General features: G+C 37.8%; 1 protein-coding gene across 1 annotated transcript in view; it reads left to right on the top strand.

Annotated features, from left to right (window-relative positions):
- The window catches only part of hid1 (HID1 domain containing), a 54471-nt gene that overhangs the window by 13522 nt on the left and 26336 nt on the right, over positions 1-14613 (top strand). Inside the window, exons 3-5 of the mRNA XM_003217218.4 lie at positions 4497-4667; positions 8553-8666; positions 13886-13992. Of these exons, the coding sequence (XP_003217266.1) occupies positions 4497-4667; positions 8553-8666; positions 13886-13992 (392 nt within the window). The remainder of the gene's footprint in view (positions 1-4496; positions 4668-8552; positions 8667-13885; positions 13993-14613) is intronic.

Here is a 14613-nt window from a genome sequence, read left to right as displayed (position 1 = left end):
TTCTTGATCATATGTATCTGCTGCAGAAACATCTTTAAGTACTCTAACTGGAATCAAGATCCTTGCATTTGTTTTTCTTTCCTTTTAGAATACTATTCAAGTCTGATTGACATTGCTAATCCTTTTAAATTTAGTTGGGTCTTTGATGTTTCCTTACCCTGCAGGGTTTTGGTGGTTTGACTCTTATTTCCTCTTCTAGTTCACCATCAACCACAAGTGACAGTGAATTAACTGAACTACCTTTCCATGCCTTGGTACTCTCTGAAACCCTTGGAATTTTGTGCTCCTTACAAATACAGAGTGTTTGAAAAAGAACTCCCTAGTTTTAAGTTAAAACACATTAAAACTAGGGAGTTCTTTTTCAAACACCCTGTATTATGCATTCCACAGGAGCAATGATTTTTATTCTTCAGACAAGAGGAAGAGAAATCAGTTTTCAAACAGCTCAAAACTTTCTAAGTGAAAGTGAGGACCTTCTGTTTCATATGCTGCAATAATGATGCTATAAGAAAATGTAGGCAGAGGTTGTTATCTCATTTAAAAAAGTACATTTCTCATTGGCCTTCAGTCCCACTCCCTAGTCCAGAGTTTCTCAAACTGTGCTCCCCCAGATGTTTTGGATTTCAGCTTCCACAGTTCCTAACAGCTGGTAAGCTGGCTGAGATTTCTGGGAACGGAAGTCCAAAACACCTAGAAGAGCACAGTTTGAGAAACACTGCCCTAGTCACTGGCTTGGAAGACTGCTATGTCTTGTTGCTCAGAGGGTAAAAATTAGTCTGGGAATTTTTTTCTAGTTCTTAGTATAACATTGTCACGTGCATGAAAGGATTGTGTTCTTCAAGGCAATGTGTATTTTACTGGTAGAGAGAGGAATCTAGATCTTATCAGGTAGTCCCTGAACAACAAATATCCGATTTACAAACCACTCCTAGTTAAGAATGGGGCTGAGACAACAGGAAGTGAGAGAAATCTTCCTATCAGAAGGGAAATTCACTCCTGAAAATGTTATCATGGGGAAAATTCTTGTTTCCACAACAAGCCAATCTTTTCAAAATTCAGTTGGGGAAAGAAAGTCAGGTGAAATCTTCTGGACAGACAGCAAAGCAAACCAATGCTCCCTGAGGTAGCATTGGTACTTTCTGGGGAGAGGAGAAAGCACCATTGCTACCTCAGGGAGCATTGGCTGCCATTTTATTGCCCAAGCATTCAAAAAAGCCAGAAATGGTGCAATGTCAGAGAGAACAGAGGGTGCTGATGCTTCTTTTAGATTCTTCTGGGATGGACTAAACTTTTTTCTTTTGTCACTCTTGTTATTATTAACTGCATTTCTATACCACTTTTCTCATCCCTGGGGGGACTCAAAGTGGTTTACAACATAATAAATGGCAAAATTCAATGCCTCACATACGTATAGAAAAATATATCATATATTTAAATCAAAAACATAACTGTAGATTAAACCATCAAAACTATAAAAACATTAAACTTAGATATATGCATTAAACATGTTATTGCAGCAATTAACGTAGATCCCTTCTCTTCCCACCACCCATCTCCCTGTTCCCCCAAGAAGCAAAATGGCAGAGGCCCTCTATGGCTGAGGCCCGCACAGGTGTGGTCTTTTTATGCTCCAGCCTCTGGGGGCAGGCAGGTGTTCTTGCTGGGCCTTGCTTCACAGAGTCACAGGGCCAGGGCCTCAGTTCTACAAGGAGTGAGCTCCAGGAGCTGAGCCAGAGGCAACAAAGAAAGCAAAGGCTGCTTCTTTCCTCAAGCCCCTGGTGATGGTACCTTCACTCCCATGATGGTCCTCTATGGCTCTACTCTGAGAAGGAGATGGCTCCTTTTTCTGATAGGTTTTAAGATGCAGTAGTCACACGGACCTGTGGATAAATTGATCCAGATTTTTTGGGTTGATCCCCCCCTCCCCAAATTTCCAGATTCTTACATAAACAAAGGGTATCTTATTGCTTGCAGGATTAAGACCAAACTTCATTCCTGTTTGGATCCAGCCTATTTAAGTTTCCTGGCAAAGTGCTTGTATCTCTTTAGAAAAGTAATTACATTATTATAATTAGAGAAGTGTTTTTGTGTTGTAATGAACCTTAGGAAAATTTGCTCCCAGAGCAAATAGAAATATTTTCCAGTTCATTCTCTCATATACCTGTAAAGAAACTTCTACATTGTAAAATTTCCTCTGTCATGGGTTGCTAGAACATTTGGTCTTAATCTTCACACCTGAATGCACCGATTAAAGGAAGATATTTCTTATTCTTTGATTAGTAGCACAAGAATGATTGGGAAAAGAGATACTTTTATCATACTTTTGGTCTTATGATTTTAGATGTAGTTAACAATCAAGTTATCATCCCCCTTCTGCCTACCTGTACAGTGATACCTTGATGTCAGAATTTAATTCATTCTGTGACATGTTAAGTCAAAACATTCTTATCTCAAAGCGAATATTCCCATTGAATTGTATTGAAATGTTATTAATTTTGGTCCCCCGAAAACCACCCCAATTTTTTTGCTTTGTGTTTTAAATAAGAGAATGTACTTTATAAATAACAAATACAGTAGAGTCTCCCTTATCCAAGACTTGCTTATCCAAGGTTCTGGATTATCCAATGCATTTTTGTAGTCAATGTTTTCAATATATCGTGATATTTTGGTGCTAAATTTGTAAATACAGTAATTACAACATAACATTACTGCGTATTGAACTACTTTTTCTGTCAAATTTGTTGTATAATATGACGTTTTGGTGCTTAATTTGTAAAAACATAACCTAATTTGATGTTTAATAGGCTTTTCCTTAATTCCTCATTATCCAAGATATTTGCTTATCAAAGGTTCTGCCGGCCCGTTTAGCTTGGATAAGTGAGACTCTACTGTAATGTATAAAATGTTGAGATATAGACAGTGCTTAGTTCCATCCAGCCACTGTGGCAAGGAAGCACATTTCAGGCAACAAAATGTGTTGGCCAGTGCCCAGTGTACAGCAAGGCAAAACAGCATCATTTTCTTCATACCTACTGTAATTCCAGTCTCCCTTCCACTTTTCCTCCATCCCTCGCTTTCCCTCTCTCTCTTCTTGAAGGGAAACATATACTGTAGCACTTCCTGTTTAGGCTGAGACTCTGCTGCACCAGTTGGACTGTAATCTCTGGAGTGGAATCTCTGGATTGCACTCCTCCCAGAATGTTCACGAGAAGCAATCATATGGAGCTGTAGCTTCTGCCTTGCAGGTCAAAACAGCATTCTTATGTCAAAACATCACACTATGCTGAGTGAGGATTTGTAAGTTAAAACATACTTATTTTGGGACATTCTTATATAGAGGTTCTACTGTATATGATTTTTATCACACACTACTAATTTATCTCAAAGGGAAGTCTCTCTTATTGGTCAAGAATGCTATTTGCTTTTATCTGGAATTAAAAACAGTTTGTGTCCCCTTCATGCAAAAGTATATTTTAATGCAGTCGCCACCAGCCTATTTTTTGTGATAAGCCTGTATAGTTTGATAAAGCTCAACAGTGCTTCCTAAGTTGCTGATATACCTGGAAACCCAAATATATGCCCCACAATCTCGCCAATTTATTTCCCAGTACATATTCCATTAACTCTTGGATATTACTCCTTTTTGAGTTATAACTGTTCATCATGTTAATAAGGTCAGTTCAACTTCTAAGTACCGTAATGTTTTGATTTCCTTGTGTAAAGCAACTGCTTCTGTTCCTAGGATTTTACAAGATTTTTTAAAGTTTTCTGTTTCTGGTCTTTCAACAGGAAAAGGCAAAATAATATTATCCTTCCCCCTCCCCTGGCGCCAGAGCCTGATTGTAGAAAAGGGACCTTTAACATTTCTCTCTTGAGGCTTTGCATTCGTTTTTCAAGGGTATTGAACAAAAAAATAATTTTGAAGACTTTTTTGCCTCAACCTTTCTCCTTCTGACACCTTCAGGATGGTTCTGAGCAGTATTAATTCAGGCAATATGGAGATGTCAGTGTATTTTAATATGTGTGTTTTACAGAAATACATTTTAAGATCTGCATTTCACTAAATGTTTTTATGATGATGTGTTTTAACTATGTTGTAGCTCATCTCGAGTGTGATGTGAGGTAGGTAAGAAATAAAAATGATGACGATGTTGGAAATTGTAGTCCAGCAACATCTGGAGAACTGCATTTTTCATTCCTGGGCATAAATTTGGGGATAGATCTCCCTCCCACACCTAAAAACACACACACTCTCACACATACATTTTCCAAGCTGTCATGCTCTGAAAAAATGCTTTAGAAAAATATTCATATTACATCCAAAAAAGGATATTCATGTTACTTCAGCAATAAGAAATAATTTTACTTAAAAAAAGAAAAGAAATACTGTGGCACAATAACAATGGAATAATGTAGTTTAAAGGTTTTGTTATTTGTGGCAGTTAATTGTGCCTGTATAATAACAACTCTTATTTATTTTATCTGGTTTGTTCCAGGCAGTGGAAAAACTGGTACAGGGAGCTGAGAGTGGCTGTCATTCTGAGAAGGAAAAGCAAATTGTTCTGAATTGCAGCCGCCTCCTGACCCGTATTCTACCCTATATTTTTGAAGATCCTGACTGGAGAGGTTTCTTCTGGTCAACTGTTCCTGGGGCCGGACGAGGAGGGGTGTGTACCTACTGGATTATATTCTTTTTTTCACAGATGTTGAGGGGCTGCAGTGTGCAGTGGCTCTCATTAATCAAAGAGTAATTCTACTGATTATTCTGAATCTATTTAACTGTAAGAATCTGAATCTATTTAAGAGCAAGATGGGAGTCCCATAGTCTTGCCTGTTCATATCTGCATAATTAGATTTTTTTTGAATCCATGTGGGGTTCCCCTGTATCAACTATAACAGAAAATCGGTGTGTAAATATAACAGGTAGGTTGTGAGAAGAATAATTTTCTTTGTCCACACTTTTTTGTTTTTGATCCAGAAAGTAATGAACAGTAGCAAAAGAAAGTTGTGGAGCCTCCCCAATTGTTGAGCATAATCATAAAACGATAGAGTTAGAAGAGACCTCGCGGGCAATCCAGTCCAACCCCCTGCCAAGAAGCAGGAAAATTGCATTTAAAGCACCCCAACAGATGGCCATCCTATGCTTAAAAGCCTCCATAGAAGGAGCCTCCACCACACTCTGGGGCAGAGAGTTTCACTGCTGAACAGCTCTCACAGTTAGGAAGTTTTTCCTAATGTTCAGGTGGAATCTTCTTTCCTGTAGTTTGAAATGAAGATGATAGGGAACTAGAGACAATAGCATTTCATTTCATTTATATACCGCTTTTCTCATCCCTGGGGGGACTCAAAGCGGTTCACATCAAATAAATGGCAAAAATTCAATGCCTCACATACGATTAAAAACAGTATTATGTGTTTCCTTACTACACTTTATAATAGCTTTCCCTGCTACCTTGAAACCTCCCCCATACTCATGTATTCTGAAGAATCCAAAGGCTCTGTGTCCCTAATAGTTGCATTTTCTCATTATATTTTTAAGTGCTGACTTATTGTCAGCTTTAATACATTGACTATAATTGAAACAGTCATTGTGGGTGTGAACTGATTATCCTCTTCTTGTTTTCTCTAATGCCATAGATGTATCACATTAGCACTTTTTAGCACCATGGAATTTAATTCTAGTTAGTTACATTGTATTAAACAGTGGGGAAAATTATTTTAAATTACTGTATTTTAATTATTTTAAATGCAATTAATTATTTTAAATACAATTTGGAATTATTTTAAATGCACTTGGCACTATTCTCTCAAGAGTTTGTTCTGTACTAGCTTCATTGAAATGACCTGAGGTTGTAAGAGCACTACTGTGCTTTCTTTTTCCATCTGTTTGTTTCTGTGTTTTGACGAGGAGAAGCTCCTGCTCAAGGATTGCCAGAACATTTTACAGAGTGTTACTATCAATGTTGGATATTCTGTTGCAGAATGAGACTGTATTTTCAGCATTGCCATTGTTAGTATGGGGCTGCCAAAGTGATTGATTGATGCCTACTACTAGCCAATTAATCCCTTCAGTCCTTAAGATTCTATTTTTATTTTTCTCCTTTAAAAGATGAATGAAAATGTTTGCAGCCAACCTGTTTTCATTTCTTATGTCTGTTTCTGCCTTTGGAATGCTTTTATTGGTTGTTGCGAAGTGGCACTAGACAACGTCAGATTAATGCTGGTCATTATTGTAGTCCAGCCTGTTTGCTGGGAGTGAAGGGCTCTGTGTCATACACAAGCTGATACGGGGCTGGCTGTCACAGATAAGCTTCTGTCACCCTTCTTGCAGAGGGGGGCGGATCTGCAATCCAAGATGAGCTTTCAGTGGCAGTACTATAGGCCTGCAGAGAAGACATGTGGTTCCCTTGGAAACAGTGGCTCACTTGTGACTGAGGCATCAGAAACAAAATAAAAAGAATAGGGCTTGATTTGAATGCTTTGAAGCTCTGTGGGAGGAGGCTTGTTCTGCCCCAGTAAGCAGAGAGCATCCCCCCCCCCCCAGTAACCTATGCTTCTTTGTCATGGTCTCTGTGCATCACACTTAAAAGTCCCATTCTTTGTTTAAGCTTATTGAATAGATATTGTAATATAATTGAATCTAAGTTGTTTTGTAATAAGATTATTTGACCTGGAAGATTTGACCCTTTTTACAGTAATTTATTTTTGTTGCCAGCCTGCATGAATGGCCTTGGATGGTGCTTTTATTACCAAGATACATTGTGTTCCATGATGTAAGCCAGGGGTCCCCAAACTTTTTAAACAGGGGGCCAGTTCACGATCTTTCGGACCGTTGGAGGGCTGGACTATAGTTGGCCACCGAGCAATAATAAATAAATAAATAAATAAATAATAACAACAATAATAAAAAAGAGGGTTGGAAGAGACCCTTTGGGCCATTGAATCCAATCCCCTTCTGCCTTTGTGCACCGAAAGCACAAGCAAAACACCCCTGACAGATGGCCACCCAGCCTCAATGTTAATAATAATAGTAATAATAATAATAATAATAAAGAGGGTTGGAAGAAACCCCATGGGCCATTTAGTCAAACCCCCTTCTGCCTTTGTGCACCAAACGCACAAGCAAAGCACCCCTGACAGATGGCCACCCAGCCTCAATGTTGTTAATAATAATAAGGGTTGTAAGAGAAGAAGAGAACCCTTGGGTCATTTAGACCAACCCCCTTCTGCCCTTGTGCCGTGGGGGCCAGATAAATGGCTTCGATGGGCCGCATCCGGCCCCCGGGCCTTAGTTTGGGGACCCCTGATGTAAGCTTTAGCTGTCTTTTAACTGGGAAAATTGTATAAATTCTTAAATAATAATTATTTTCATAATTATGATGTAGATCATGGATTGCATGTTTTTGGATTGCAAGATAGGTAGCAGTCATGTAGTCCACCTCCAAAGTGACTACCCATATTCCCCCAGGACAGTGGTTCTCAACCTGGGGTTCCAGATGTTTTTGGCCTACAACTCCCAGACATCCCATCCAGTTTACCAGCTGTTAGGATTTCTGGGAGTTGAAGGCTAAAAACATCTGGGGACCCCAGGTTGAGAACCACTGCCCTTGGAAGTTTCTAAGTGGACCACGCGAAGGAGAGACATTCATAGTTTGTGCTCAACATACAAAACTAATGGAAGAAACACGGAAGTTTTATTTTCAGTTATTAGGACTTTTAGACATAATCATATTTTGTCATTTGCATTAACTGTTACCCTTTATGAACCCTTTAAACATCATTTCACTGATACATTTTCTACATCCAGACTTCATTTTCAATATGAATATTTCACACACGTTTGTGTGTTCAAACATCCTCCTCTCCAGGATTATTTGGAAATACTTCTGGGAAAAGGTGACCAGCCTATCCTTGGGACCTTTAGGAGCAGCATGTTGCCTTTTAAATAGATTAAAAGACCCAATCCTTGCATGATTTAAAGTTTCTATGGATAGAAAGCTCTTTTACTTAGATAAATACTACCACATTTATCCAAGGAAAAAGAACATTCTAGCTATATAAGCCAAAAAGCTGTACTTCTTATCCATTTCTATGACCACCTTGAGTTCATGATTGTCTCCACACAGGACAAACGTTTATGCGTAGCATGTGGAAAGGGAAAAACAAAGTTGTAAGAATATCAGAGATGTTAGTGTGATCATGAAAACAAGTCCATAGTTTAGTTTTTTGATGTGATATAGTTCCTATTCATATATGGTTCCATCAAACTTTTTATCTACTCTATCCTTTTGTTTCAGAAGTGCAATTCTTAAGATTCACCTTTCATCCAGCTCGTAACTGTTTTTTGTTCATGAGGCAACTCCATTTCTCCTTGCTTTTGTAGCTCTTGGTCTTTTGACTTTCTCCAGCCTTCATCTAGCTTCATTGAAGTGTCAAACTGTATTTGCTGCTTACTGCTAAAAAGCAAAACAAAATTTTTGTTTGTTTTATGTTTCTCTGCTATGAATGTTTACATTCAGGCAAGAATAATGTAACTTATTAATGATTTGCAGGGAGATGAAGATGATGAAAATGCTAGGCCATTAGCTGAGTCACTGCTTTTAGCCATTGCAGATTTGCTGTTCTGCCCAGAATTCACTGTTCAAAGTCATCGAAAAAACAATGTGGTAAGTCATATAGTCCTTTATTTTGATTGTATCTTGACAGATTTTGGATATTTTTTTCAATAAGGTTCTTTCCAGAATGTCAAGAGAAAATAGTTAAATCTATACTAGACTTTTCCATATGTCCTGGAGTATTCACCCCTCTGTTTGGAGTAAGGTGGAGTCTTCAGTGAACAACCTGGTGGTTTCTTATGCTAACTGTGTCTTATGCTAACTTTAAGGTAAAGGTTTTCCCCTGACATTAAGTCTAGTCATGTCCAACTTGAGTTGGTGCTTATCTCCATTTCTAAGCCGAAGAGCCGGTGTTGTTCATAGACACCTCCAAGGTCATGTGGCCGGCATGACTGCATGGAGCGCCAGCATGACAGCATGGAGCGCTAACTTCAGAAGACCAAAAACTAGCTTGGGAGAAAATGCTGTGGAACAGATGGCTAACTGGCCAGAAATTGTGTGTTGTGCTTCTATGCCTTTAACAGAAGCTAAGTATTTCATGGAATGGAGTTAAGCCTGGTCACCTACTATTCGCAGCAGGTCAGACTGCATTATAACAGTGACTAAAGGAACAGGTTCAGATATTGTCAATCATAGTTGTTCTGGAGAGTGATAATACTTTTATATTTAGGACAGATATTTTAGAAGAGTTGTTATTCTGATTATGTGTCGTGTGATTGACATATTAACCAGTAACTGAATGCTTGGCAAATCATGACTAAAACTGTAAAAATACTAAAGTTCTTTTAGAAAAAGCAAATAAAAATCTTTTGAATTTGTATTTCTTTTCAGTTATGTTCTGGTTTTAGAATTTATTATTTCTAATGTTTTGTTATTTTTGTTTTAACATATATCATGATGATTTACATTGTGAGCCATTCAGGGCTTTTTATATTACAAGCCATCTTGAGGCAATTTGGTAAAAAGTGGAATAGAATTGTAATAAATAATAAATAAAAAAGTACATGTCTATATATATATGTAGCTCTTAGTATGAGTAATACTGAATCTGCCACCTATATTTTTGTATTTCATGTGATGAACATGAACATTGTAGTTTTTAGACTTAGAAATGTAAAGTCCAGGGAGGGAAAAGAGTTTTCTTTAAAACCCGCATTTCCTTAAGAAATTGAAAAAATAAAAATTAGGGGAAAATTGGATTATGGATTATTTTCTTTCATAATCATGGAGAATGAGGTGTTTTCAAGTTGCCTGCCATTTTACAGCGAGTCCATGAGTCTCATAGAGTTTTCTTAGGCAAGGAATATATAGATATGGGTTTACAGTTTCTTTCTCTGAAATATAGCCTATAGTCCTTATATTGGTTGGAGGTCTCCTATCAAGTATTAATGAGAGCTCACCTTGATTTGCTTGTAAGATCAGATGGAACGTGGTGTAGGTATTTAGGCCCCTCCTTTTCTATGTTTACTCCTTCCAATTATTTCAAAAAGATAAGTAAGCTAATAGTATCTGATCACTTAAGTTCTTTTATGGGATTCAGTTATTTATGTCTTCTTGGTGTTATGGAGAACTATGGCTGATGAATTGTCTGTATTTCTTTACTTACTTTTCTGCTCAAAAATGTTATTTCCCTTTCAGGACATTGTAGTTACATTGTAACTTTTTTTTTAAAAAAAAGACATAATTAGTTTGTAATTATTAACTGAGCAAACAGTTCTCAGATCATTTGATGCCCAGCAAATGCATACATGATACATTTATGTTTCTAAAGTAACAAGGTGACTTTCAATCTTTCAAAGGATGGTAATACCAGATTTTTAAAAGTTTTTTCACAGTACTGTATTTCCATTTTCCCCAACATAAACAAAAAAGAAAGTCTTTCCCTGTATGTCTTCTAAATTCCTGAAAACTGTACATGTCCACAAACATTTAGCATAATTTATTATAGTGTGTTAGAAAATCAATGCTAAATCCCAAACAGTGCTGATTAGTGTGTGTTTTCCTCTGTATTTTTGTCCATTTTGGCACTTCAATGTTCCTATTGTCTCCTTCCCCCTCTTCCCTAATACAGTTTCCAAGATGCTGAGGATTAGGTCATGTAGACCAAGCCATAATGTTTGGCCTTCTCTGCTAAATTAGAGAGTGTTTTTGATCCATGACAATTCTGTGCTGTGTTCATAAAGGCCAAATTAGAGTTGCTTAGTACAGGCTGTCCAAAGAGTGTTACTGGCATGGTGGTCTGGTGCTTCTGGGTGAACCATAGCTGGGATGGTGACATTGTCCCTATTGTTGTATCTGAAATCTTTCAACCACTATGCTCATTCTTGTAAAGATATCCTATCTCACTGTGTCTTGGAGACTAGAGTACAGCTACTTATTTGTTTGATTAGCATTCTTATTTAGGTGGGACACAGGCCAGTGGCCAGAAAAATGGGGGGGGGGGTTTGAAACATTTTTTTTAGCAAATCATGAAGAGTAGGTCCATAACACAAAACAATTTAAATTATATGACTCATGTTGCAAGCTACCAAAATGTCTATATCTACTCTTTACAATGTTTTGCTAAGCTGAAGGGATGATGACTGAAGTTTTCTTAGGATGTGCATGGTTACTATAAATTCAGCATTCAGAACAGCTAAAAGAAGGTGTTCAGCTTCAGAAGAAGTCTCACTGTTGTATAGAGTTCTCTCTTTTAGATCTTTAAGTGTTCTCACTGCTACACTGTACAGTTAAACAAAATGTAAAACTGCATAATGTCGCTCAACCCAACAGGTTTCACAAAGCGGCAATAGGCTGTTTACTCATGATTCAGGAAAACTGTCTTTTATATTTTTCTTCAACAGTTCCAGTATGATGAATGGTGCTTCAAATAAATTGTACACAGGTGATATTGTTCCTTGGCAGATTCTGACAGGTGGAATACTGCAAGTCTTTGCTAAGGCTAGATTTAGTGAATGAGCACTGCAGTGGATGTAGACTGTAGGGGTGTGCACTTTTCGTTAGTCCTCGTAATTTGGATGAAATTTGTTAAATTCATACTTATGAGGTGATATTCAATACAGGGACATGGCCCGCGCCAAAAAAAATTAGTTTTGTAAATCTCAGAAGGCTTCCAAAGTCAGTTTATATTCATTTATAAAAACAGGCAAAAGATGATTGAGACTAAAGGAAAACTCTCCCAACATATATGCTGCTTTTTGGTAGCTGATACCAGATGGAACTGTTTTAGTCTACTATTACCAGTATGTTTGAGAAAGATTTCAAAGAAACTGAGCATGACCCTTTTTGTGTAGTTGTTTTATTCCACATGGCTCTGCAAATCTGATTGGTGTATCCCAAACAATCCTTGAGTAGCAGAAATAGTCAAGTATTGCCTGCATGCAGATATATAACTACATAGAAGTTTGACTCCTTTGCAAAATGATGTCTTAGTTGCAACCTCTCAACAGTTGCACTGTTCTTGTGCTCTGAACCAATGATTTGTGAGATTTACCATTATATAATGGAAGTTCAGATGTGTTAGGCAAGAACAAGTCTTTGTGTGCCAGGAAAAGGACAGCACAGAGAATTTGCTTAATTAAAGCACTGAAAGAACTTGCCTTCAATGATGCCAGACAACCTTGATTTGTGCATGTTAACCTTTAGCCCAGCATTTTGTACTTTTATTTGGAAAGTTAAAAAAAAAAGATTTAAGTGGTTGCTTATTTCCACAGAATTAGAGTAACTTGCTTGGAGTTCAGAAAAGGGAATACTGCTACCAAAGGACAAGCGTGGAACAACAATAGATGCACAGAAGTATCAATTTTAATAAAATGAGATAAAATTGAAAATATCCCATGACACAGGATTGTGAAGAAAGTGCAATTGAAGTTATGATTTTAGATAAGATATACTAAGATTTAAGATAGCTAAAAATAATATCAAGGTAGTGTTTTATCGGTGCCTTTGATGAGGAGAGTAGGATCTGCTAAAGAAGTGTGTGTTTGCTTCCACAATCCTAGTTGTCCTAGACCTGGGACACTGAAACGAATTTGGCCTAATAATTTCTTACGTGAGTCCGGGTATACAGTATAAGTATATAAAATAGGCATACAAATCAAACATTTGCTGGAAAGTCAGAATTTGGAGGGCTTGCTAAATAGGCTGATTTTCGTTTTTATGAAGTACAGGTGAAGCATTTTCTGCAGAGTCCACTGTAAACACTGCATGTTATTAATGGATTTGTGTAAATGGGTGGCATTCAGAAACCTTTTACTGTTGCTATTTTTTCATGATCCTAATACTGAGGTAAAGGGACCCCATTTGGGGTTGGTGCCTACTGTTTCAAGAATCCTTGAGCTAGAGGACAAAGAACAGTTGGCTATATGCATTTGGTCTGTGTATTACTATGAATCTGCTGAAATCTACACCAGGAATCATTGGATTGAAAGACAGGGTATAAGTCTTCTGAATAAAGAAATGCCTGGGTGTATGTGACATTCAACTAGATCCACAAAAATAAAACAAAACACAGCTTCATTTATTGTAGTATAAATTTGGTAGCCACTGTGTACCTTATGACCTGCTTGTAGGATTCTCTCAGTTGAGTCCCCTGCAGGGTGAGAAGTGCAGAGTAAAAATTAAGTACCATAAATAAATAATAAATAAGTGGAAAATTAAATCAATAGTGGTGACTCTGCCTCTCTAATTGTTATATAAAGTTAGAAATGTTTATCTGTAATTCCCTTTCTCTCTTGGTATTCATGCAGGATACTTTTAAAGCTGTGTTAAATCATACTATCTCAGCCTTAGAGGAAGGCAAAGGCCTCCAGATTTGTTCATAGAGGGTTTGTCTGTGAACTAGGCTTGCTATGAAAGATTCACCTTCATCAGAACCAGCGTGAAGGCACCCAGCAGTAGTTGGAATATGTGTTGCATTCTAGGGGCTTCACCCTGCCTCAGTCAAGATATGTGTAACACTTGTGTCTTATTATTGCTGGCTTTCTTTTTACCACAGAAAATTTGCTGAAGTGAAAAAGACTGAAAAGTCTTTAGTGGCATTGGGAGTCCCCAGTCTCGAAGCACCTTTTGTGCTGAATGACTCTCAGATTCTCTTTCATTTATGCAGGAAAAAACTTTATAGGCCTTTACCCAGGTCTATATCACACTATTCATGCAATCAGCTGGGAAGCTCAGCAGTAGTTTCTGCTGTGAAGCATCACATGTGTTGCATGATCTGGCAGCTTCTATGAGTATTGGTTTTCATTTTGCTTTCCTGCCTATGTTTCCAGGACACAGCTGAGGATATCCATGCAATTGATAGCTGTGAATACATCTGGGAAGCTGGTGTTGGGTTTGCTCATTCCCCACAACCAAACTACACCCATGATCTAAACAGGTGAGAATACTAGAGAACAGGCAACAGAAGGGCGATTGCAAACAAATTTTGGATGTCAGGCGACCTGGCTACAATATTTGTCAATCAACTGGGGTTGATGCGCCTTTCTTCCCTCACTGCTCCATTTACATCCCTCCTGAAGCTGTGTGCTTGGTGTAAGAGGACTATCCCAGATAGAAAAAGTTTATTGTTCTTCAGCACTTTACATCAAAGTGATGTTACCATCTCATAAACAATTCTGAGCATGTGAAAATCCAGTTGGTCAGATGGTAATAGTATCTTAGATTATGAATCCTGAAATTTTGGAATAGGTTTCATGAAAGGGGAAGCATTTGTTTCCTATTCAAGTGCACAGTGTGTATGGTGCTTGATAGAATATAAAAGCCAAGTCATCATTAATTTATGAAATGGCATGAGTTGGCAATGCTAATGATGCAAAAGCCATTTCAATGGCTGCATTGTGTTTCAGCATTTCTATCACTGTTCACATACTGGAACTAGCTGCACTCTTGTAATTGGGATGGGGCCAGGCAGGGGGCATCATTGTGATAACTTGCCATTTTAATAGCTGCTTATTGTGACCTGGAGAATGTACTTTTGCCCCATGGCTCTTGACAAGTG

This window comes from Anolis carolinensis, chromosome 2 (genome assembly GCF_035594765.1).
Source record: "Anolis carolinensis isolate JA03-04 chromosome 2, rAnoCar3.1.pri, whole genome shotgun sequence".
NCBI classification, from domain to species: domain Eukaryota; kingdom Metazoa; phylum Chordata; class Lepidosauria; order Squamata; family Dactyloidae; genus Anolis; species Anolis carolinensis.
Note: the sequence above shows the minus strand (reverse complement) of the source record. Positions and strands in the feature narration are given on the sequence as shown.